At 36.7% G+C, this 26295-nt stretch overlaps 1 protein-coding gene across 1 annotated transcript; it reads right to left on the bottom strand.

Moving 5' to 3' along the window:
- Positions 1-24292: 24292 nt before the first annotated feature.
- On the bottom strand, positions 24293-25966 carry LOC139900803 (uncharacterized). Its single transcript, XM_071883556.1, has 5 exons — positions 25523-25966; positions 25116-25301; positions 24848-25026; positions 24677-24791; positions 24293-24634 (listed from the first exon to the last, which is right to left on the bottom strand). Exons 1-5 carry the CDS (start codon positions 25964-25966, stop codon positions 24293-24295), a joined length of 1266 nt encoding a protein of 421 aa, XP_071739657.1.
- Positions 25967-26295: the final 329 nt, after the last annotated feature.

Below are 26295 nucleotides of genomic sequence, written 5' to 3'. Positions count from 1 at the left end.
TTTTGTAGTGTTTAGTTGGTTTTGTTTCATTTGTTATTGATTTTTTAATTAAATTGTAGTTCAATTGTGATGTGATAGTTTGATCATTGATGCAACCCAAGATTATAATATTGATTTTCAATTAAGAAAAAAAGTTTGCTTTGTTAACGATTTGTTTATGTATTGTGTATGTGCAATTGCAGACTGTTTTGTGTATGTTAGTGTTTGCAAAGTGACTCAAATTATAACTTGTTATTGTGTATAATAAAAACATTGACTGTTTTGTGTGTGTTTGTGTTTGCAAAGTCACTCAAAAATTGTGTATGTGCAATTGCAGACTGTTTTGTACCATCTAAGTTGAAAATGCACTAATGGGTGAACTTTATGACCAATTCAATGAAACCACATTGACCATATCAGTTTGTGACTTTGAGACTAAAAACAGTGGCTATATCAGTTTGTGACAATTGGTGCAACTTTAAGACTTAAAACAATGACCATATCAGTTTGTGACCATATTTTGCAGACTAAAAACCCATTATAACCTAGATGTCTCTTTTGGTACACTTTGATTTAAATGATACACTTTGTGACCAATTCACCAACATTGACCTGCATTTTACAGTTGACCTACACATTGACCTGCATTTTGCATTTAAATGATACACTTTGTTACATTTGACCAACATTGACCTGCACATATAACCTGCATATTAGAGTTGACCAACATTAACCTGCATATTACAGTTGATCAACATTGACCTGCAGACTCAAGTATTGCAATTGACCAACAGACTTAAAAATTGCATTGCAATTCACAAAAAAAACTTAAACATTGCAAATCATCAAATAAATTCAATTCATCGTGTACTTTAAAAAGACTTAAACAATTAAAAATGATAAAACAAAAGAAAATTCTTAAAGGTTTCAATAAACTTAATCAATTACTTGACTTCCAACACCTTGACTTGTACTTGCACCTATTTTTCCTTCACTTTCACCTGCTTTTCCTTTACTTCCACCTGCTTTTCCACAACCCCTTGAATTATGTCCCATCACACCACACTTTTTACAAGTTTTACTTTTCCCAGCTCTTGTTAACTTTCCATTCATGACCATGGGTTGCTCAATTTTAATTGCACTATTGTCTCTTTTTGTAACAACCATGTTTTTCTGTTAAGCTTTGCTAACTGTCCGTTAAGTTATTTAACGGTACTTACTTGCGTTCTGTGTATTTAATTGAATTAAATGCGTATTTATTTCTTGTAGAACTATTATAATTAATATATGAATATATTAATCGGAAAACTTATTTCATGGTTTAAAATACTGAGAAAACGATACGGTTTTAAAAACTGCAACAAAGGTCTCACGGGACTGCGAAACGCTTGATTTTTGATAAAATAATTATTTTTAATAATTATTCAATTTAATAAAAACTTATTTAAGTTATTATCTATTTAATAAATTAAACTTGATGGATTGCGTTTTAACGACTGGTTAACGTTTAGGGAACTCGGTATGGTTAACAGCACTCGAAACGAATCACCTGAATGCGAGTAATTGACCAGACGAGCCCAACGACCCATCCCCAATGGGCCATCAGCCTACCCCCACCCCCTTCCCCCTTACTTTTGTGTTTTGGGCTAAATGGTCACTAGTGGGTTTGTAATTAGGCCCTAAAGACTAGATATAATTAGAATTTAAAAACACTGGACATCCATAACCCTAAAAACAATCGATCAGTTCTCTCCCTGTCCTCCCTCTTGCTCATCGACCATAAATCCCAAAACATCATCAAAAACTTGTTGTTTGCATGAATCATCAACATCAAAGTGCTTCCGTTGATCGTCCTCTACGCGCTAGTGCTAATTAATTTCGTTTTTGAGGTATAATTGCATAACCCTAGTTTAATAAATTTGAATTTTATTGCTGATTTCATATTTTAGATGTCTTATTGCTCAATTGATTACGATTACATGCGTTACTAGTCGTTATAATGCTCGGTTTGCATGTTAGGGTTAAATCACGAATTTGTTTGCTATGCTACTGATAATATGAATATATTTTATGTAAATATAAAGTGTCTAGATGAAAAGCTATCAAAAAATTAATAACTTTGCTCGCAAGAATCTCTTGATTTCGTTATGTATAGCTCTAGTTATGCTTGTTTGAATTTTTGACGTGTAATAATGCTTTAATCTAAAAACTGTGATTTGTGTGTTTGGAATTAATTTATGAACTGCTATCTATTCGATATATAATTGAAAAACACTCAAAATGGACAAGGATATCATGTCGATTGGATTTGTAAAACTCATTTTATGAATGATTAACCATTTACGGTAAAACTTGCTAAACATCGATTTTATCTTGAGTTAAAGGACTACTTAACGTGAGTTCTGGAAAATAAGCCTTTCCTTTTTTGAATTATTACTTAATCTTTCATGTAGACCTCATGTACCAATTGTCTCTAGATGTTCGGATAATTGAACCCGCAAATGGTTACTTAAACTGAGTCGAATCTGTCTCGTTTGTACATATAATGCTCTAGCATGAAGTAGTTATTGTTTTAGAGATTTCCCTTCTGATATGTTGTTAAATGTATATTATGTAGAATATCTCATTTGTATATCTATCTCTGAAAAATCTAATTACTATGTGCTTTATGCATACTAAAACCATAGGTCTGGATTCTGTCTAAATCCGAAAGTCCGACTTGTTTGGTAAAAATGTACAAATTAGTTACATGGTTTGCTTATCATTTTTAACCACTGATAATTTTAGGTATTTGTTAATATCTCCAATTGGCTCTTTGTGATTTTCATGTTTCTAGATTAAATGAGAATTTTTATAAAACTAATGTGCGAACAGAAACTGAAGTAGAAAGATTTGCATGCTACGTGAGTTCTAGGAATCATATGATAGCGTGATTGGTATTTTTAGAAATCTTATTACATGTACTTGTGATCTGAAGCTTTTCATAATTTCTTGATGTGTCATTTGTGAACAATGCTTGTCCGATTGCATGACCTTTGTGAACACGTACGGTAACCAAACTAGTAAACGTTAAATTACCAAACGAATGTACGAAACTTATGAGTTGACCTTGGTTTGACTTTGTGACATCATTGACATGACCTACTGATGTAGTCAACGTAGGTTGATCAACTTGACCAAGTTTGACTTTTGTTGACTTGCATGAACTATTCGACTCCTGTTGACTTTTCCCTCACCAGTGCATCGGTCTGAGCAATAGGACAACTGTACTGTGAGTCACTCTATTGAAATAGACATATGTAACTAATAGTAATCCGACTACTCGTTACTTGTGATTTATTCAAGTGCACTCAAGGTGAGTCTACAGTCTCATACACTTTTACCTTTTGGGATGAGATAACATGCTGCTTTTAAACTGTTTTACGAATTAGACACGAGTACAAAAACTGAATATACATATGAGTTCGATCAAAAAGTCTTTAGCTTGAATATATTAATTACATACGTAAGTTCGAATCATAGGGACGGATCCGTTAGGTCTGACAAACCTCACTTAACGAACGAGTGCTTATTACTTCGTAACATATATGCTTGATCAATGTATACTTATAGGGTAAAGGAAGTCGTGTAGAGAAAAATCAATCAGCGGGTCTAACAAAAGATAACTGATTTACTAAACCTGTAGACTCACTCAACAATTTGGTTGACCGTTTTCATGTTTTATCTCAGGTTCTTAAAGGTAATTGCCTCCGCGACTTTGATGACTATGTGTTTGCATGGTGCATACACTGGATTGGAGTCCAGCATGACTTTTGGTCAAGACATTACATTCGCATTGAAAACTATTTCTTTTAAATAATATTGGAATTATTTACTTTTGTCATTTATGTTAAACTGTTCTGCTTTCTTTTACATTTAATGACAACGTCTTTTGAAATTAATGCGAATGCTTTTTACAAAAATATCTCATATAGAGAGCGTGACCGTTAACTGTGGAACCGAAGGTTAATACTCCGTTAGTGTGTTCTGACGGGGTGTTACATTTGGTATCAGAGCTAATGGTTGTAGCGAACTAGGATTTGCATTAGTGTGTTCGTCAGAGTATAGGACACATAAGCGAGTCTAGACTACAACCCGGACATAGACTTTTGTGATTTACTTACACTACTACATATATTGTGCTATGTTTTACATGTGTACTAACTTGGTGTGTTTTCTTTGAGCTTTAAGTGTCTGCTTCTTACCCTATCATCATTAGCGACTTTGAATCTGAAGTCGAAGATACTATTCATTCACCAGGGAACCAAACACCTAACTCCGAGGTTGAGGTCGAGACCGTGCATACTGTAACGACCCGACTTTTTCGACTTGCTTTTGTGCTTTGTGTTTTCACGAAACTGCGTATTTGTGCGTACTGTGCTACTTTATACTCTGGAACCTTTATATACATGGTTTACTTTCATTTATATATTAAAACATGCCTTAGAGTACGTAGGATACTTAACTTGATCACCGGATGCTTTATGACCATTAGTGTCACTTGACGTTTCGAATAAACCGCGAACTGCGCACACGTTTAACTTTTGTCGTAATCCGAATATTACGACTACGAAATATTAATTATTATTTCATAATAATAATTACTTGGGTTTTTAGATTCTTAATTATGCATAGTAATTTAATTATGCTTACTAGTTGGTCTTGTTGGACTTTCTACCTTGTTGGACTTAAGCCCACCCTACTCTAGCTAGTAGCCCATTTATTTAGCCTACTTATTAATTACTAGTGACCCAATATTAAGTAAGACAAATGCCCATTTATTAGAGGGAACATACTAGCATTTATGTCAAGTATTATCCTTTATGTTACATGGGATCCCAACATAAGCACCAACTTTAGACAACCATTAACCAAAAAACAAACTTTTGTCCCCCTTGTCCCCCCTCTAAATTTTCGGCCACCATCACCACCCTCACCCTCATTTCACTATAAATACAACCCTTATTCCTCTCATTTTACACTTGCTCTCATTTGTATTTCACACACACTTACTCTCTTATTTCCTTTCTAGTCTTTCTCACTCTAAAACTTGTAAGTTTTTGCTTTTCTTCTTCTTCTTCCTTCATCTTTCACGTGACCATCATCATCATCAAAGGGTCTTGCTTTTTAGCTTTTGATCTTGATTATATCTTGTAGATTCAAACATGGATTTGAATCCTTCAAGAACATGGAAGATTCAAGCTTTCTAGCTTTGAATCTTCACCCACTTTGTAGATCTATATATTTTTAACTTTAATCCTGTTATTTTGTTATAAAGATTCAAACTTGTGTTTGTAATCTTCATGTAACTTAAAGATCCAAGCTTTATGCTACAAGATCTTCAAGAACAACCAATATGCAAGCTTTCTAGCTTGGATCTTCATATCTTTTGATGGATCTAAGTTTTCTAACTTATGATCTCATTATTTTGTTATAAAGATCAAAACTTGTGTTTATGGTCTTCATGTAACTTAAAGATCCAAGCTTTATGCTTCAAGATCTTCAAGAACACTAAAGGTTCAAGCTTTCTAGCTTTGTGACCTTAAAACTTGTGTGAAAGGGATCCAAGTCTAGCTTAGGGTTCCATCACTTCATTTGACTTATATTTTGTTCATACTTGTTTGATTGATGTAAAGTTTGTAGCTTTAGTTGTAAATGTAACTTGTAATTGTGTTAAAACTAAGGATATGATGTAACCTTGGTTCATCATCCATCTAAGACTCTTAAATGAGTTGTGTTCTTACTTGGTCTTAATATATTGTGTGTTAATGGTAGAATCTTGGTCAAGGTGATGCTAATCCATCAACGAGTTGTACACTTGAAGCTACAAGCATCAAGGATGAGAACCGTGATGAGCATCAAGTACTAAGAACCCCACCGGAGCACCTTACCTACTATTTTTCGTATCTGATTAGACCACCTAGGCTACTGGAAAGCTGATTTTCAGTTAGTTCGGTTCAATTAGATGATTTTCTGTTTAGGTCTTGTCTTAATCCGAGTTACGGTTTAGGATTTATGGCCCTCTGAAAGTCACTACGCCCTTGTAACGTTGTGCTAAAATTTCTGACCTACTCGCACTTAAACTGTCGCCACGGTTAAACGAAGACGAGTTAGGTTCTAAAAATTGGTCAGCAGTTAGGGGACTCATATACGGAGCCTTGGCCACTAATTACCCATCTTTTCGATTTACGTAGAGGCCGTAACAGCTGACCGAAGTCAGCCTATTGTTTCGATCTCTATTCTTGTCAAACTTACTTAGCTTTTATGATGATGAATGATGATGATGATGACACTTAAACTTATTTTATGTACTATTAGAACTTATAAGGACAACCTACTAACCTAGTAACCTTTGATTTAGGTTGATGACCTTTCAGACCGACTTACTACTCGCATACTTTCATTACCGACTTTACCGCTTTTATCACTGTGAGTTATAGCATTCCTTTTTACTTATACTATTTTTGGGACTGAGAATACATACGCTTTTTATGTTTTACTTACTTGACACGAGTACTTAAACTTTACATATGTGTGGGTTATACAACGGCATAAAGATTCCCCTTAGCACGGTAACGTTTAACTATTGGTTTTTGAACCGGTAGACGCGAATATTAGATATGGATCCATAGGGTTTGACATCCCCACTCGGGCTAGTCGTGCTAGCATTTAACGGGTGTTTAATACTTCGAGGACATACGCACTCGCTAGGTGTACTTTTAGGGGGTGATATTTATATTTACGTTAAGTCTAGTTACCATGTGCCCACGGTTATACATATACTTTTCATACTGTTTTGAAACATTGAAATCTCGTGGTCAATCTTATATTACTATTACAACTTAAACTATAGCTCACCAACATTATTGTTGACGTTTTTAAGCATGTTTTCTCAGGTGCTTAGAGGTTTGTTGCTTCCGCTGTTAGACTTGCTGTCATGCTGTTTAGACTTGCTGTTTTGGTGTTAAGGACCTGCTGTGCTAGAATTCCGCTGCATAAACTTAGAGATGTCTCAATTATGGAACTTTTCTTTTGCATTCGTAATTTATGTTATTTTCAAAAATAATGATTTTGTAACAACCTTTGTGTCACGTTATCTTTTGTAAACGCTATGTCTTTTTATGAATGCAAACTAGTTTTCAAACAGCATATAGTATTTGACCGTGTAAAGATCCTGTTGTTGAAGAATCGTACACGATGGTTTTGTACGGGGCGTCACACATACGAGGGAGACTGAGCCCTCCGAGGCGAGTACATAGGATGCTGAAGAGGATCCGGAAGAAGACCTCGAGGAAGAACCAGAAGAGGAACCTGATGAAGAGCTCGAAGAAGAGTCAGAACCCGAACAACCTACCCCAGTGCAGCCTAGTACTTTGGGTAAGAGGCCTCGCTCGCCCGACACTGTTCCTATCCCTCATGTGGTAGGCAGGTGGAGGAGGAATAATGCCCGAATGAGGTTGTTTGATCCGAGTAGCAACCCAGTCGCTCCTAGGGTTTCTTTGCATGACTCTAATCGTTCGTTCACTAGTACCACGCTTAGTACTCCCACTACCTCAGCTACTGAAGAGGTTACTCTTAGGAGTATGAACGCGAGGCTTACTCTGGTGGAGGATATTCTCAACTGTCTACTTGATAAGGAGCGTACTCCTAAGTAGAATCGTCTTGCGTCACTGTGCTTGTTTCTACTACTTTCGATATTTTATTACTTATTTATTTTATCCTAGACTTACTGGTGTGGTTTTGCCGGCTATTTTACATACATACTTGTAGATGATTATCACTTCTTTTATATATATGATTAATGAATTATTTACTTATGGCGTGGTGAATATTTTGCTTAATGACATGTTATGTGTTATATGGTAATATATTATTGCGTTGTTGTAGCGACCCCGACAAATCGACAAGTGACGGCGTCGGCTACGTGGGTCCCATTACCTGATTATAAGTCTTTTAGATAACTTTTGACCAAAATATGTCACCTTCATTTCAAAATAAAGATTGTTTCAAAGTTTACAAGAATTGTTCAACCAATAGTTAAGTTACAACGTTATAATACGAATGAAATCTAGGCGACACGGTTTAAAGTAAAGTCAAAAGACGCTCCATGAAATGCACGTATACACGACATCCAATGCAAGTATCAAATAATGAGCGGAAGCATGTTTCACATATCGTGTAAGACCTGAGAAAAACATAGAAATCTGTCAACAAAAAAACGTTGGTGAAATCATAGGTTTAAGTAAGTAAGTGAGTAAAAGTAAGTAAGTCGAACCACAAGGTTTGCAAAGTTGAAATAATAGTAATACATTCTAAAAGTTAATATTCACGAGCACCCAATTATCAAAGCTTAACATTCCATCCATTGTATACCCCATCCATAGTGCTAGAACAAACACTGATTCTCGAAAATATATTTCATCTGTAGACGGTAGCGAACCGTCAGAGATGAGGGTTGTCAACCCATATGGCCATATAACATAAGTTCTCGCTTACACCCGTCAAGTGTAACTAATGATAATCGAATTGAGGATTTTTGTTCTAAACTCGTATGTAGAATGTTTGTTTTCCCGTTCTTGTGTTCACTTAGTTCAAAAGAATCGTTTATGTTTTCTCATCCCAAATATAAGTTCAAAAAGAGTAAAAGTGGGACTATGATCTCACCTTGAGTGCGAGAGTTATAAAAGTACTTCAACAAGTAAACGCGTGCAAAGACAAGGCTAGTCTTGACCTAAACATATAGGTTATATCAATAACGGTAAACACAAACGGTCAAAGATGTTCAATTAGTCCTATGGCTCGTTACGACTCGATTATATTAACATGTGAATCAACTAGTCAAGTTTCATGCAAGATACAAGTAAATAATCATGTTAGAAAGGTTGCATAAGTATTTGGTTAAGTTTGACAAAAAGTCAAACTTGGTCGGGTCAAAGTCAACGGAAAAGTCAACGGGGTCGGGTTGGGTATCCGACAATTTTTCTAAGTTATATAATCATATATGAGCATGTTAGCCAAGTTTCATGTTAATCGGAGGTCCGTAGCATAGTAAACATTTTACGTCAAAAGATCAAAGCAAACAGCCCATTTTAGTGTATCAGGACGGTGTCCCAAAAATCAGGACGGTGTCCTGATATGAAGAGTGGGATGGCGTCCCAAATATCAAGACGGCGTCCCAATATGAAGAGTGGGACGGCGTCCCAAATATCAGGACGGCGTCCCAATTGCCTTCCAGGCCCTGTTTGCTGAATTTCTCAAGTGCACGACCCAAACTTCAAACAATCACAATTTATGATCCGCAAACAATTAGAACATGTATTTTATATCATCGGAAAGCTATTTCGACAAGGAATACAACTAACCACATATCATAAATCAAAATCATCATTTATAAGACAACAAAAACCTCGTCGAAAGTTCGTTAAACGTTCCAAATCAAGGTTTCAAGTTCATCAATTGCAATTTAAGTTTCGGGAATCCAATATATACATATGATATGCCGTTTTGAAGGTAATGAAACATGTAATACAACTAAATACTTACTAACAACATTTCATGGCATTCAAATCATCAAAAGTTCATTTAAAGTCTATCAAACTCTAACGAAAATTCACAAAAATCAATAGCCATGAGTTTGATGTTTCCTTAATCAACCTATACATCAAAACGAAGCTAAAGATACTAGTAACACTTTTAAAACATGAACTTTAACAATCTAACAACATTTGATCATCCAAAATCAAGGATTTAGCAAGAAATTTTTATATTGAACTAGTTACACCAAAAACAACGAATCGGGCATACAAATTACATACACGACATCACAATGAGCCATAGACACTAATTAACAACTTTATAAGTCAAGAACACGAATTTAAAGAAATCTAGTGTTTTAGAAATGTTACCCAAAATCGAAGTAGTTAGCATCAAATCGAAGAGGATGATGAGAGGATCAAGAATATGTAGTTTGTTTTGATGTTTACTTCCTTGGTGAGATTTGGATGATGATTTTATGTTTGAGAAATGAGAGAGTTTGAAAGTATCAAAAATGGAAAAGGGAGGATGAATGAAAGGGATGAAGGAGGTTGACTCTTTGACCTAGTCAAAAGTTTGATACTTTGGCAAGTTTGGTCCCTCAACTTTGAATCGGGTGCGGAAAATAACTGAACGAATTATTTTAAGTTACACGGGAGTACGGGAGATATTAAAATCCGATAACGAAAATATTTAAAATGTTACATAACAAAGGATACGAATTTAGATACGAAGGGTATTATTTAAAAAGAAAAAGACGGGCGTTAAAATAATTTAACGGAAAAATGCGGGATGTTACATTATCCACACCTCAAAAGAAATTTCGTCCCGAAATTTAGTTAAAAGTAGTAGTCGATATCTCCTACTCGAGACTTTACGTTGTCAATGCTATGAATAAGTGAAAGTACGTCCTTGAGTGTTCTCATGAATTTGGATAGTCAGGGTTTTACGTTGTATTAAGGTTTGGTTTTACGATCCCCAGTTTCAACTGGTTTTCCCCTATGAAGAGAAGTTTGTCATCAATAGTTGATGTATCTAGCAGGATTGCACGTTCCTGTTCCGCAGGACACGTTTCTAAGTTTGTTACACGAAAAGTAGGGTAAACGGAAACTTAATTGCATCGAAAGTTCTAAACGGTAGGAAGCGGTTCCAATACGCCCCAAGGTTTCAAAAGGTTCAATATTGCAGATATAGCCTTTCTCGATTTCCTAAATGGATTTCACCTTTCCAAGGTGCGGTTTCTCAATATTACGCGATTACACACTGGGATTTGTGAGGTTTTCATCTAAGTTTGGTATAACTCTTCTGGCGACCATGGGTTGTCTCTAGCCCTCCTCGGACTTGAACGATCTCAATTGTTGTTTCTTGATGGAGTTCAGATTCGGCGATTTGCTTGCCGCATGCTTGGGTTAAATGAACAGGGGTATGACATTAGCGGTCATATAGGGTTTCGGAAGTGCTGCGTTAATATACGAGTGATAGCTGTCGTCGTAAAAGGAACTACTAAAGGTGACAATACCAGTCTGTAACATGTCTTTCCAAGATTGAATCGTACGTTTGATCGGTTCGTCGGTTGTGGGAGATACGCGGTACGTATGTCCAAGTGGGTTTCCAAGGTTTCTTGCAAAACTAGAAGCGATACGAGTATTTTGATCCGAGGTAATTGGCAATGGTACACCGTGTTAGAATAGGACCTCTTAAGATATGTTTGAACAAGTCAGTTAGGGTTCGAAAAAAAAATGTTCGTTAGGACTATTCACCCTCGTGGCGAATACTAAGGTAATATGAGGAATTTCTCTATCCATGGAGAAATGTTACAAGGAGTTCCCTTAAACGGAAGTGCGAGCGATAAAGATAGGAGTGAAACGAGGACTTAGAATAGGATGAGCTTACATCTCAAGGTTGCCATAACGTGCCTCTAGTTGTCAAAAAAAAAAAAAAATGAAGTCTGAAAGTGAAACGAGATAGTACACGTAATTGTATAGTTCGGGGTTGAATAATGGTTGGACGATTATCAGCAACGCAAGGGCGTTAAGTCAAAGAAGAGTGAAGTATCGTTGGATTGTGTGTTATCTTAAATTCCAGTAATATCAGACGGTAACGGTGAAATAACATAGGTATGTAGTGTGGTACGTGATGACGAGAAAGTTGATCGGATCCACAATTTAGTATTCGAATTCTTCGCGCAAAATAACGAATTTTAGTTACGTTGATTTTGAGTCGAGAGAGTATGCCTTTCGGCGTTCAAGTAGAAATATTTCCATGTTTGAGTTCCATCTAGTGCTATACGAATTTAGCTAGGAAGGTTGGTGTGAAGAATCACGTTCAAGGCTCAGACATGAAGAGGTTTAAAGTTGTGTAACACGAGAAAAGTCAGAAATGAATCTTCGGTAACAACCGGTGAGATCTAAGATTTTTACGAATACAAGTCTGAGTTAGGAGAGTTTCCTGATTACATGTGGCTTGATTTCGAGATTGATTGTAACGACCTGACCATAAACATCATGGTCTAGAAAATTGGACTTCGTTCAACAGAAATTCTCACTCAGAGACTTTGGTATAGAGTTGCTCTTTTCTCAAAAGTTCGAGCGGGAGATGGTGATGTTGTTCGTTTTCCTTCTTTACTTGGATAGGTCAAGATATCATCTATAAATACGATAACGAATTAGTCTATATGAATTTGCATACGCGGTTCGAGGGGTTTGTGGATACGGGCGTGCCTTGGATAAATCGAATGGTACCAAGAGAGATTTACAACTAACGTTGTGAGTTCGGAAGATGGCTTAGGAGACATCGTCTCCCTTAACCCCCAATTGGTGATAACCGGAACGGAGGTCGATTTGGAATACACACGAGTTTCACGCAAATAATCATGAGGTCATGGACACGAGGAAGTGGGTATCGGTTTCCAACCGAAAATTATTTAGTTCACAAAAATCCATACATAATTGTAGGAAAGAAAGAAAAAAAAAAATTTCTCCTTAACGAATAGGTTTTGAGCTCCTTAGTTCTATAGGTGTCAAGTCATAATTCTTAACGTATATCCTCTGATAAAATTTATAGGCACACAATATATTCCGTTGGTCACTTAAATTGCCTAAGTAGTGTCTAGGGAAAAAGTGGAGTGCAAAGGGCACGAGTCAAAGACTTGGTTATAAAACGTCTAGCGGTAATGGAATCGAATAAGTATGAAGTATACGGTTTGTTGTGAAGAAACGTACCCGTTACTAGTCCATCGTCGTTTCGGGCATCCTAGGTGTCGATGTTGAAGGTTCAACGGCATGCGTTGGGGTTGATTTTCTTATTTGGGCACACATTCCTAAAATGACCCAGTTGGCCACATTCGAAGCAAGCACCCGTTCTGTGTGCGTTGGGCATCTTTCGAGCGACGGGTCCTTGGCGCCGGTGGCGAAACCTGCCACATCCTTCAAAGTGATGCTTGTGGCATTCGTTACAAAAAGGCAGTTTTCCGGCATAGCCTTTCTTGTCGTTGGAGGTAAAAGGCTTCTTGGCGGGGTTGTTGTTATTGTTGTGGTTGCTTGATTGAGAGGCTTCCCATGTTCTTTTGTTGTTACTCGGGTGGTTCTCGACCATTGGTGCCGGTGCTTCCATTTCATTCACCATTTCTAAGGCTTGGCGGGCCATTGTTAAAGCCACTTGTAGGTTAGTGGGTTGAGATGTCATTACCTTGTGTTGAATGCTCTTAGGGAGGCCATCCATGTAAAGTTCGACTCTTAGGGATTCGGGAGTCATGAGATTTGGACACATCGAGACTAGTTCGGTAAACCGTTGATTATAAGCTTCGAGGTCATTTCCGACCGTTTTTAAATTCCTTAGACCCTGTTCGAGCCTTCGAGTCTCGTCGCGCGGGAAGTATTCGGTGATCATTCTTTCTCTTAATTCGGTCCAAGAGAGTGTGTGGGCTTCATCGCTTCCCACTAATTGTACATACGTGTTTCACCATGAGAGAGCAATACCGGTGAAAGTGAGGGTGGAAAACTTGACCTTATCTTGGTCTCGACAACCGCTTGTGTTAAAAACGGTCTCCATTTGTTCAAACCATCGGGTGAGAGTAACCGGTCCCCCGGTTCCATCGAAAGTGGGAGGATTGTACTTCATGAAGTTCTTGTAGGAGCAACCTTCGATTGAATTACCGGCTCCATGATTGTTGTTGTTAGAAAAGTGATCGGCCACGGCCGTACCCACGGCGGTGGTTATCATTCGTTGAAGAGCTTGTTCTAGAGTTTCGAGAGGAGTATTGTGTTGACCTTGGTGAGCCATTGTTCCTTCATGAGACAAGAATATCGTTGGTTAGTATTTTCAACAATACTAACCGTGGCATGGAATAAGGATAGAGAGAAAATTTTCCTTGACTCGCCTTAAATTCTCTATGTCATAATGTCGGAACGTCCATGTGAATCACCGTAATATAATCCCGGAAATTATATTACCCTGATTCTCATGTGCATTTAACATTACTTCATAAAGTTAAGGTGGCGCATCAACAAAATTTATCAACGTAAGATCAAGATCGAATACGAGTTAGATATGATAGAAGAGTTCGAGTATAAATGCACAATTAGTCAAATAATTCCTACTTCAGTCTATATGCCGGTTGTAGTCTAGATTCACCTATGTACCCTATGACTCGGGGTGGACACAAATGAACTCTAAATCCCTACAACCAAGGCTCTGATACCACTTGTAGCGACCCCGACAAATCGTCAAGTGACGGCGTCAGCTACGTGGGTCCCATTACCTGATTATAAGTCTTTTAGATAACTTTTGACCAAAATATGTCGCCTTCATTTCAAAATAAAGATTGTTTCAAAGTTTACAAGAATTGTTCAACCAATAGTTAAGTTACAACGTTATAATACGAATGAAATCTAGGCGACACGGTTTAAAGTAAAGTCAAAAGACGCTCCATGAAATGCACGTATACACGACATCCAATGCAAGTATCAAATAATGAGCGGAAGCATGTTTCACATATCGTGTAAGACCTGAGAAAAACATAGAAATCTGTCAACAAAAAAAACGTTGGTGAAATCATAGGTTTAAGTAAGTAAGTGAGTAAAAGTAAGTAAGTCGAACCACAAGGTTTGCAAAGTTGAAATAATAGTAATACATTCTAAAAGTTAATATTCACGAGCACCCAATTATCAAAGCTTAACATTCCATCCATTGTATACCCCATCCATAGTGCTAGAACAAACACTGATTCTCGAAAATATATTTCATCTGTAGACGGTAGCGAACCGTCAGAGATGAGGGTTGTCAACCCATATGGCCATATAACATAAGTTCTCGCTTACACCCGTCAAGTGTAACTAATGATAATCGAATTGAGGATTTTTGTTCTAAACTCGTATGTAGAATGTTTGTTTTCCCGTTCTTGTGTTCACTTAGTTCAAAAGAATCGTTTATGTTTTCTCATCCCAAATATAAGTTCAAAAAGAGTAAAAGTGGGACTATGATCTCACCTTGAGTGCGAGAGTTATAAAAGTACTTCAACAAGTAAACGCGTGCAAAGACAAGGCTAGTCTTGACCTAAACATATAGGTTATATCAATAACGGTAAACACAAACGGTCAAAGATGTTCAATTAGTCCTATGGCTCGTTACGACTTGATTATATTAACATGTGAATCAACTAGTCAAGTTTCATGCAAGATACAAGTAAATAATCATGTTAGAAAGGTTGCATAAGTATTTGGTTAAGTTTGACAAAAAGTCAAACTTGGTCGGGTCAAAGTCAACGGAAAAGTCAACGGGGTCGGGTTGGGTATCCGACAATTTTTCTAAGTTATATAATCATATATGAGCATGTTAGCCAAGTTTCATGTTAATCGGAGGTCCGTAGCATAGTAAACATTTTACGTCAAAAGATCAAAGCAAACAGCCCATTTTAGTGTATCAGGACGGTGTCCCAAAAATCAGGACGGTGTCCTGATATGAAGAGTGGGACGGCGTCCCAAATATCAAGATGGCGTCCCAATATGAAGAGTGGGACGGCGTCCCAAATATCAGGACGGCGTCCCAATTGCCTTCCAGGCCCTGTTTGCTGAATTTCTCAAGTGCACGACCCAAACTTCAAACAATCACAATTTATGATCCGCAAACAATTAGAACATGTATTTTATATCATCGGAAAGCTATTTCGACAAGGAATACAACTAACCACATATCATAAATCAAAATCATCATTTAAGACAACAAAAACCTCGTCAAAAGTTCGTTAAACGTTCCAAATCAAGGTTTCAAGTTCATCAATTACAATTTAAGTTTCGGGAATCCAATTTATACATATGATATGCCGTTTTGAAGGTAATGAAACATGTAATACAACTAAATACTTACTAACAACATTTCATGGCATTCAAATCATCAAAAGTTCATTTAAAGTCTATCAAACTCTAACGAAAATTCACAAAAATCAATAGTCATGAGTTTGATGTTTCCTTAATCAACCTATACATCAAAACGAAGCTAAAGATACTAGTAACACTTTTAAAACATGCACTTTAACAATCTAACAACATTTGATCATCCAAAATCAAGGATTTAGCAAGAAATTTTCATATTGAACTAGTTACACCAAAAACAACGAATCGGGCATACAAATTACATACACGACATCACAATGAGCCATAAACACTAATTAACAACTTTATAAGTCAAGAACACGAATTTAAAGAAATCTAGTGTTTTAGAAATGTTACCCAAAATCGAAGTAGTTAGCATCAAATCGAAGAGGATGATGAGAGGATCAAGAATATGTAGTTTGTTTTGATGTTTACTTCCTTGGTGAGATTTGGATGATGATTTTATGTTTGAGAAATGAGAGAGTTTGAAAGTATCAAAAATGGAAAAGGGAGGATGAATGAAAGGGATGAAGGAGGTTGACTCTTTGACCTAGTCAAAAGTTTGATACTTTGGCAAGTTTGGTCCCTCAACTTTGAATCGGGTGCGGAAAATAACCGAACGAATTATTTTAAGTTACACGGGAGTACGGGAGATATTAAAATCCGATAACGAAAATATTTAAAATGTTACATAACAAAGGATACGAATTTAGATACGAAGGGTATTATTTAAAAAGAAAAAGACGGGCGTTAAAATAATTTAACGAAAAAATGCGGGATGTTACAGTTGTTATGCTGCATGATAATCTACTGATTAATTTGTTGTCATATATATATATATATATATATATATATATATATATATATATATATATATATATATACACTAGTGATTACTGTTACTACTAGCTAACACTACTTAATACTATCCACTACTATCACTACTAAATCTATACAATTTACTACTACTTACTATGCATCACCACTCGTTGCTATTATACTTTTAAGCTATTGTTTTCATTGAACTGATCCGGTGTATTATTTTGTCTTGAAGATAATACCTCCTAAGGAATTGACAACCTCTATGATCCGAAGACTCGTAGCCGAGGGGATTGCATCCGAGCGAGCTGAGATGGCCCGTAATAATAGCAATAATCAGGGGAATACTGGCAACAACACCAACGGTACTAATAGCAACAACAACCAAGGAGGATGTACGTACAAGATGTTCACTAGCTGCAAACCTCATGCTTTTCGCGGAACCGAAGGACCGGTTGGTCTGACTAGATGGTTTGAGAAATTAGAATCTGTGTTCCGAAAAAGTGAGACTTGGGAAGTGGACAAGGTGAAATTTGCTTCGTGAGCACTGTCGGATAGTGCACTGACGTAGTGGAATGGTTATGCATCATCGGTGGGACTTGATCAGGCACTTGCTACTCTATGGGAGACTCTTAAGTAGTGTATGATCGAGGAGTATTGCCCCCGTAATGAGATTAAAAGGATGGAATGAGAGTTCTGAGAGTTGAAGCTTGTGGGGTACTGATCTTGTTAGTTTTAACAAGAGATTCTTTAAGTTAGCTTTGATGTGCCCAAAACTGATCCCAACTGAGAACCAAAAAATGGAGCAATATATCGAGGGTTTGACTGGAACCATCAGAAGTGGTGTAACTACTTCGAAGCCTAGAAATGTGCAGGAAGCCATAGATATGGCTAATTTGCTACTGGATCAAGCTGCAAGTGACAGTAAAGTTGTGGTTACTAATGAGAACCGTTCTGGTGATGGTAAGCAGAAATGGAATCATGGCCATGATAAGAACTCCAACCAACAATTCCACAAGAAACAAGAGACTACTAAGGGTACTGTTGTCCTGAATACTAGATCAGGGTATCAGGGAAAGCATCCACTTTGTGTTAAGTGTAACCGACTTCATCTGGGAACTTGTAATAAGTTGATTTGTGATAAGTGTAAGAGTTATAGACACTTAGCGAAGGACTGCAAGATTGAAACAAATACCTGTTATGGATGTGGTAAGACGGGTCATTATAGAAGGGATTGCCCTAATGCGGAAAAGACTACCGAGTCTGCTAAAGGTAGAGCTTTCAACACGGGTACATTCTTATTCGACAATCATCACGCCTATGTACTTTTTGATTCTGGTGCTGATAGAAGTTTTGTGTCTAAGGATGTTTTGCATAATATTAAGAATCATGTATCATCGTTAGAAAACTTGTACTCTATAGAACTAGGGAATGGTAATATAATGAAAGCTGACCAAATCTATCGCGGGTGTACTTTGAACTTAGCTAGGAAATATTTTAGTATTGATGTGATACCGATAAGACTGGGAAGTTTTGACCTAGTGGTCGGAATGGACTGGTTATTCGATAATAGAGTCGATATCGTCTGCTACCAGAAAGCTATTCGAATTCCTATCGTTGATAGTTAGCCTTTGATGGTGTACGGAGAGCGAAGTAACACGCCATTGCATTTCATTGAATTCCTATCGTTGATAGTTAGCGTTTGATGGTGTACGGAGAGCGAAGCAACACGCCTTTGCATTTCATTAACTATTTGAAAGCGCAAAAACACATTAGAAAGGGTTGTCTTACAATGTTGATTCATGTGAGCAAAAATGAACTTGAAGTCAAGAAAGTCGAAGATGTACCAATTATCAGAGATTTTCCCAATGTTTTTTCGGAAGAATTACCTGGTCTTCTACCGTATAGAGACATTGAATTTCAGATTGACTTGATGCCTGGAGCGGCACCTATAGCCCGCGCACCGTATAGACTTGCACCTTCTGAATCGCAAGAGTTATCTAGTCAGTTACAAGAGCTTATGGACAAGGGATTCATTCGACCGAGTTCTTCACCATGGGGAGCTCCGGTTCTCTTTTTTAAGAAGAATGATGGATCTATGATACTTTGTATCGATTACAGAGAACTGAATAAGCTGACTATCAAGAATAGATATCTGTTACCGAGAATCGATGATCTGTTTGATCAGCTCCAAGGATCTGGATGTTACTCTAAGATTGACCTGAGGTCGGGTTATCATCAGATGAGAGTAAAAGAGACTGATATACAGAAGACAGTGTTCAGAACACGCTATGGACATCATGAATTTACAGTAATGTCGTTTGGTTTGACGAACGCACCAGCAGTGTTCATGGATCTCATGAGCCGTGTGTGTAAGCCATACTTAGACAAATTTTTTATTATGTTCATTAATGATATTTTGGTATATTCAAGAAACGATAAATAGCATGAACAACACCTACGTTTGATACTAGAGATGCTCAGGAAAGAGCAGTTGTATGCAAAGTTTTTGAAGTGTGACTTCTGGCTACGAGAAGCTCAATTCTTGGGTCATATTGTAGGCATCAATGGTATTCAAGTTGATCCTGCAAAGATAGAAACGGTCAAGAAGTAGGAGACTCCTAAGTTGCCAATGCAGATTCGACAATTCTTAGGTCTCGCCGGTTATTATAGGAGATTCATTGAGGGATTTTCTACTATTTCCTGACCGTTGACCGCGTTGACTCACAAGGGTAAAAAGTATGAGTGGATTGAGCAACATGAGTCTTCATTTCAGTTGTTGAAACAAAAATTGACTACTACTCTGATTTTGTCTTTACCCGAGAGAAATGAAGATTTCGTGATTTATTGCGATGCTTCACGACAAGGATTTGCTTGCGTGTTGATGCAACGGAAGAAAGTGATTGCTTATAGATCAAGACAGTTGAAGATCCACGAACAAAACTATACGACACATGATTTGGAACTTGGTGTTGTGGTATTTGCATTGAAAATGTTGAGACACTACTTGTATGGTACTAAGTTTACAATCTTCACCGACCACAAGAGCTTGCAACATATTTTTGATCAAAAACAACTCAACATGAGACAGAGACGTTGGGTGGAACTGCTGGATGACTACGATTGTGAAATTCGCTACCATCTTAGCAAGGCTAATGTTGTAGCAGATGTCTTGAGTAGGAAAGAGAAAGCTAAGCCTCTTAGAGTTAGAGGGCTGAACATGACCGTCTGTACGAATGTTACTTCTCAAATTCGCGATGCAAAACTCGAGGCCTTAACGCAATAGAATATTGTTATTGAATCTCTTAAGGGCCTAGATAAATAGTTTGTCATTAGAGATGATAGAACTCACTACTTTGCTAATAGAATCTGGGTACCGAAATTTGGCGGATTAAGGAAACTCGTGCTAGATAAGGCACACAAGTCAACACACTGAATTCACCCTGGATCCGAAAAAATGTATCAAGATCTCAAGGCACTATACTGGTGGCCCAATTTGAAGGCCAATATCACTACCTACGTTGGTAAATGCTTGACATGTGCTAAGGTCAAGGCTGAACATCAAATACCGTCAGGACTGCTGACACAACCAGAGATTTCCCAGTGGAAATGGGAATGCATTGCTATGGACTTTATTATGAAGTTACTCAAGACTTCGGGAGGCTATGACACTATTTGAGTTATTGTAGATCATCTCACTAAATCTGCTCATTTTCTACCTGATTAAAGACACGGATAAAATTGGAAAGTTGGCACAAGTTTACCTAAAGGAAGTGGTTTCCAGATATGGTGTGCCTATATCTATTATTTTCGACCGCGACAGCAGTTTTACATCAAGATTTTGGCAAACATTACAAAAGGCAATGGGCACTCGACTTGATATGAGTACATCATATCACCCCCAGACAGATGGTCAAAGAGAAAGAACCATCCAAACTTTAGTGGACATGTTGAGAGCATGTGTTATTGACTTTGGAAACGGATGGGATAGACATCTACCACTGGCATAATTCTCGTACAACAACAGTTATCACACGAGTATAAAGGTCGCGCCTTTCGAGATGTTATACCAGAGAAAGTGTAGATCACCCTTATGCTGGAGTGAATCAGGGGATAATCAATTGACAGGTCCTGAGATAATTCACGAGACTATAGAGAAAATTGTACAAATTCAAGAGAGGCTGAAAACAGCTTGAAATCGACAAAACAGCTATACTGATGTTCGAAGGCGACCTCTAGAATTTCAGGTTAGTGACAAAGTTATACTGAAAGTATCACCTTGGAAAGGTGTAGTACGTTTCACAAAACGAGGCAAGTTAAGTCCAAGGTACGTTGGACCATTCGAGATCACTGAATGGGTTGTACCCGTAGCTTATAGATTGAATCTACCTAAAGAGCTTAGTGAGATTCATGATAGGTTTCACGTGTCAAACTTGAAGAAGTGCTTGTTGGACGAGAATTGGATAATTCCTTTGGAAGAGATACAAGTTGATAGTAGACTTAATTTCGTGGAGAAACCTATTGAGATCATGGACCGTGAGGTCAAAATTTTAAAGCAGAGCAACATACCGATTGTTAAAGTTTGACGGAACGCACACAGAGGACCAGAATTCACGTGAAGACCAGATGAAGCAAAAATATCCGTAAATATTTCCGAACGAGACAACTCTAGCAGATGTGCACTAAATTTCGGGACGAAATTTCATTAACGGGGAGGTAATGTAACAACCCTTCTTTTTCCGTTAAACTTTGTTAACTGTCCGTTAAGTTATTTAACGGTACTTACTTGTGTTGTGTGTATTTAATTGAATTAAATGCGTATTTAGTTCTTGGAGAACTATTATAATTAATATATGAATATATTAATCTGAAAACTTATTTCATGGTTTGAAATACTGAGAAAACGATACGGTTTTAAAAACTGCAACAGAGGTCTCATGGGACCGTGAAACGCTCGATTTTTGATAAAATAATTATTTTTAATAATTATTCACTTTAATAAAAACTTATTTAATTTATTATCTATGGATTGCGTTTTAACGACCGGTTCACGTTCCGGAAACTCAGTTTGGTTAACGGCACTCGAAACGAATAACCCGAACGTTAGTAATTGACCAGACGAGCCCAATGACCCATTCCCAATGGGCCATCGGCCGACCCCCTCCCCCTTCCCCCTTACTTTTGTGTTTTAGGCTAAATGGTCACTAGTGGGTTTGTAATTAGGCCCTATTGCTCAATTGATTTCATAGTCTAGATGTCTTATTGCTCAATTAATTACGATTGCATGCGTTACTAGTCGTTATAATGCTCGGTTTGCATGTTAGGGTTAAATCACGAATTTGTTTGCTATGCTACTGATATGATGACTATGTTTTCCGTAATTATGAAGTGTCTAGTTGAAAATCTATTGAAAAATTAATAACTTAGCTCGCAAGAATCGCTTGATTTCGTTATGTATAACTCTAGTTATGCTTGTTTGAATTTTCGACATGTAATAATGCTTTAATCTGAAAACTGCGATTTGTGTGTTTGGAATTAATTCATGAACTAATGTCTATTGGATAGATAATTGAATAACACTCAAAATGGACTAGGATATCATATCAATTGGAATTGTAAAACTCATTTTATGATACGGTAAAATTTTCTAAACAACGATTTTATTTTGAGTTAAACGACTACTTAACATGAGTTCTGGAAAATAAGCCTTTGTATTTTGAAAAGTTCATGATTAGTACTTAATCTTTCATGTAGACCTCTTGTCCCAATTTTCTATAGATGTATGGATAATTGAAACCGAAATTGGTTACTTAAACTAAGTCGAATCTGTCTCGTTTGTACATATAATGGTGTAGCATGAAGTATAATTTTTTTAGGATCTTGAGCTTCTGATATGTTTTTAAATCTATGTTATGTAGCATATCACATTTGTATATCTATATTTGAAAACTCTAATTGCTATGTGCTTTATGCATGCTAAAACCATAGGTCTAGATTCTGTCTAAATCCGAAATTCCGACTTGTTTGGAAAAACTGTACAAAATGGCTACATTGTTTGCTTAGCCCTTTTAACCACTGATAATTTAAGGTGTTTTTGACCATCTCCAATTGTCTCTTTGTGATTTTTATGTCTCTTGATTAAATGAGAATTTTTATAAAACTGATGCGCGAACCAAAATGGAACTAGAAAGATTTGCATGCTACGTGAGTTAGGAATCGTATGATAGCGTGATTGGTCTTTTTTGAAAGCTTATGACATGTACTTGTGATATGAAGCTTATAATAATTTCTTGATGTGTCATTTGTGAACAATGCTTGTCCAATTGCATGACCTTTGTGAACACGTACGGTAACCAAACTAGTAAACGTTAAATTACTAAACGAATGTGCGAAACTTATGAGACCTTGGTTTGACTTTATGACATCATTGACATGACCCACTAATGTAGTTGACTTAGGTTGACCAACTTGAACAAGTTTGAATTTTGTTGACATGCATGAACTAGTTGACTTTTGTTGACTTTTACCTTACCAGTGCGTCGGTCTGAGCAAAAGGACAACTGTACTGTGAGTCACTTTATTAAAATAGACTTATGTAAATATATATTGGCATATTTAAGTTACACTACTAGGTCGTAGTAATTCGGCTACTCGTTACTTGTGATTTATTCAAGTGCACTCAAGGTGAGTAAACAGTCCCATACACTTTTACTTTTTGGGATGAGATAACATGCTGTTTTTAAACTGTTTTACGAATTAGACATGAGTACAAAAACTGAATATACATATGAGTTCGATCAAAAATCCCTTAGCTTGAATATATTAATTACATACATAAGCTCGAATCATAGGGATAGATCCGTTCGGTCTGACAAACCTCACTCAACGAATGAGTGATTATTACTTCATTATGTATATGCTTGATCAGTGTATACTTATAGGGTAAAGGAAGTCGTGTAGCGAAAAATCTATCCACGGGTTAAAGCTTGATAATCAAGTGCTCATATCACATGTATAATTTTTACTGCTTTGAACGAAATCTCGTGGCCTAACAAAAGATAACTGATTTACTAAACATGTAGATTCACTCAACAATTTTGTTGACCGTTTTTATGTTTTATCTCAGGTTCTTAGATGTAATTGCTTCTGCAACTTTGATGACTATGTGCTTGCTTAGTGCATACACTGGATTGGAGTCAACCATGACATTTTTCAAGACATTACATTCGCATTGAAAACTATTTATTTTAAATAATATTGGGATTATTTACTTTTGTCATTTATGTTAAAATATTCTGCTTTATTTTACATTTAATGACAACGTCTTTTGAAATTAATGCGAATGCTTTTCGGAAAACGTCTCATATAAAGGGCGTGACCGTTAACTGTGGGAATGTTGGTTAATACACCGTTAGTGTGTTCTGACGGGGTGTTACACTTTTCTTCTTGACAATGGGTTGCACTAAATCATTAGCACTTTTTGTTGTTTTCTTCTTTGGTCTGCCTACTTGTTTTTTGTGATATGGAGGTAGATGTTTAGTTGGACATTCACTCTATGGCCATGAAACAAATCCAGTAATTTGTTCAACCTTGAATGAATACACCTCACTCCATGTTTTCAACTTATAAACTGGATTAACCCAATCCTCAAGTTCTCCAACATATTCAGAATTATCTGACATGTTCCAAATACTAGCAACTGCATGCTTACATGGAAACCCAGTCAACTCCCATTTCCTACAAGTACATGTTTTTGTTCTTTGGTCAACAACTTGTTTGTCTAAAAAATCATCCATTACTTGGAACCTGTCTCCCCCATTCCAAGTAGCCTTCTTAATCTTTTCAAATATTCTAGTGGTTGTAGGTGTCAATGGACTAGGAGATTTAGCAATGACCTTTTAAACCGTTACAATCCTTCTCATAAGGTATCGCCTTACATACTCTAAACATGTGATAACTGCTTTGTCTCTTTCATCCACTAACTTGCTTTTGAAGATCTCACACACATTATTCAATAACATATCACATACTGATCTACTTGAAAAGTGTGACCTGCTCCAATGTTTGGTTGAATATCCATCAAGAATTTATATGCACCTTCACTTTACTTTTTAAGCTCCTCCATTGTTTCATTAAATTCTTCTCTGGTTGTCCTTGTAGCACATTTCCATACCAAGTCCTTAATCAGTGGTTCCTTAAACTGACCCCTCATATTTTCATAAATATGTCTCATACAGTATCTATGCTCAGCTTGTGGGTATATCCTAGCCATTGCTGGTATCAAACCCTAATCACAACATACAATATAAAGTTATTGTAAATTAAAATAATAATAATAATAAACTTGCTATTAATTAAAATTGTTTAAAAAATTACCTTCTGTCTATCTGATATGAAGGTGTAGTTGCTGTTTGAGTCCAAATCTAAATCATCACCAAGACCTTTCAAAAACCATCTCCAAGAATCACTTGATTCAGCCACAACAATAGCATAAGCTAAAGGAAATATACCATTGTTAGGATCTACTCCAACAGCAGTCAAAAGTTTTCCTTCATATTGGCCCTTTAAAAAACATCCATCAAGACCTAAAATCTCTCTTTTACAAGCTTTATATCCTTCTTTTAGTGGGCCAAAAAACCCCTTTTAAAAACCCTTGTATCTGATGATGGGTTTGGTTCAAGATGTACTTATATTCTTGTAGTTGTGTTTGGATTCCTTTTCAGCAACTCCAAGCAATAGTCTCAAAGTCTTGAATATTGTTTCCTGTCATCACCAATAATTACTTTCTTAGCTTTTGACTTGGCCTTATATGAAGCCATCTTCTTCACTCCTAATTCATATTTTGTTGTCATGATCTCTTGAATTGCACATGCCTTAAGGTCTGGATCAGCTACTAGGATTACACCAATTTGTTTGGATATAAAAGTAGATGATAATTGTTTAAGATTCCTCTTTTGTTGACAAGTATGTTCTTCATGTAAGGTCTTGACAATCAATGTGTCATGATTTCTACCTTGTGAAGCATGTAAAGTCCAAGGAGATACAGGTTTGCCGTTGGCTACTCCTCCTCCTCCTCCAAAACATCTAACTCTTACTCTTTTCAAATCATTCTTCACTGGTTTCAAATCCCTTCTTGTTTCAATTGCATGTTGTCTTACGCTCTCTTTGATTTCTGATGTAGTTGAAAACTCTTGGCCAACATAAAACTTGTGATAACACACTTTCATTATTTCATCTTCATTAATTGATCTTATGTCATTCAACCTCAACTTTCTTTAAATATCCACTTTGTCACACTCATTTCCACAATCAAATTCATCAAAGTCCAATCCTTCAACTTCAACAACATCTCCATTTACATCGTCAGTATCAAAAACTTTGATTGGTTTTAACTCTAGATCATTAATCTCTTCATCATCATCATCTTGTCCATCATCTTCACTACCTAGTTCACTACCTTCTGCACTACCATGTTCACTACCTTGTTGACTACCATCTTCACTACCTTCTTCACATAACTTCTTACACTTAAGTGCAGTTTCACCTAAAGCAAGCT

Source organism: Rutidosis leptorrhynchoides, chromosome 3 (genome assembly GCF_046630445.1).
Source record: "Rutidosis leptorrhynchoides isolate AG116_Rl617_1_P2 chromosome 3, CSIRO_AGI_Rlap_v1, whole genome shotgun sequence".
NCBI lineage: Eukaryota > Viridiplantae > Streptophyta > Magnoliopsida > Asterales > Asteraceae > Rutidosis > Rutidosis leptorrhynchoides.
This window is presented reverse-complemented; position numbering and strand designations above follow the sequence as displayed.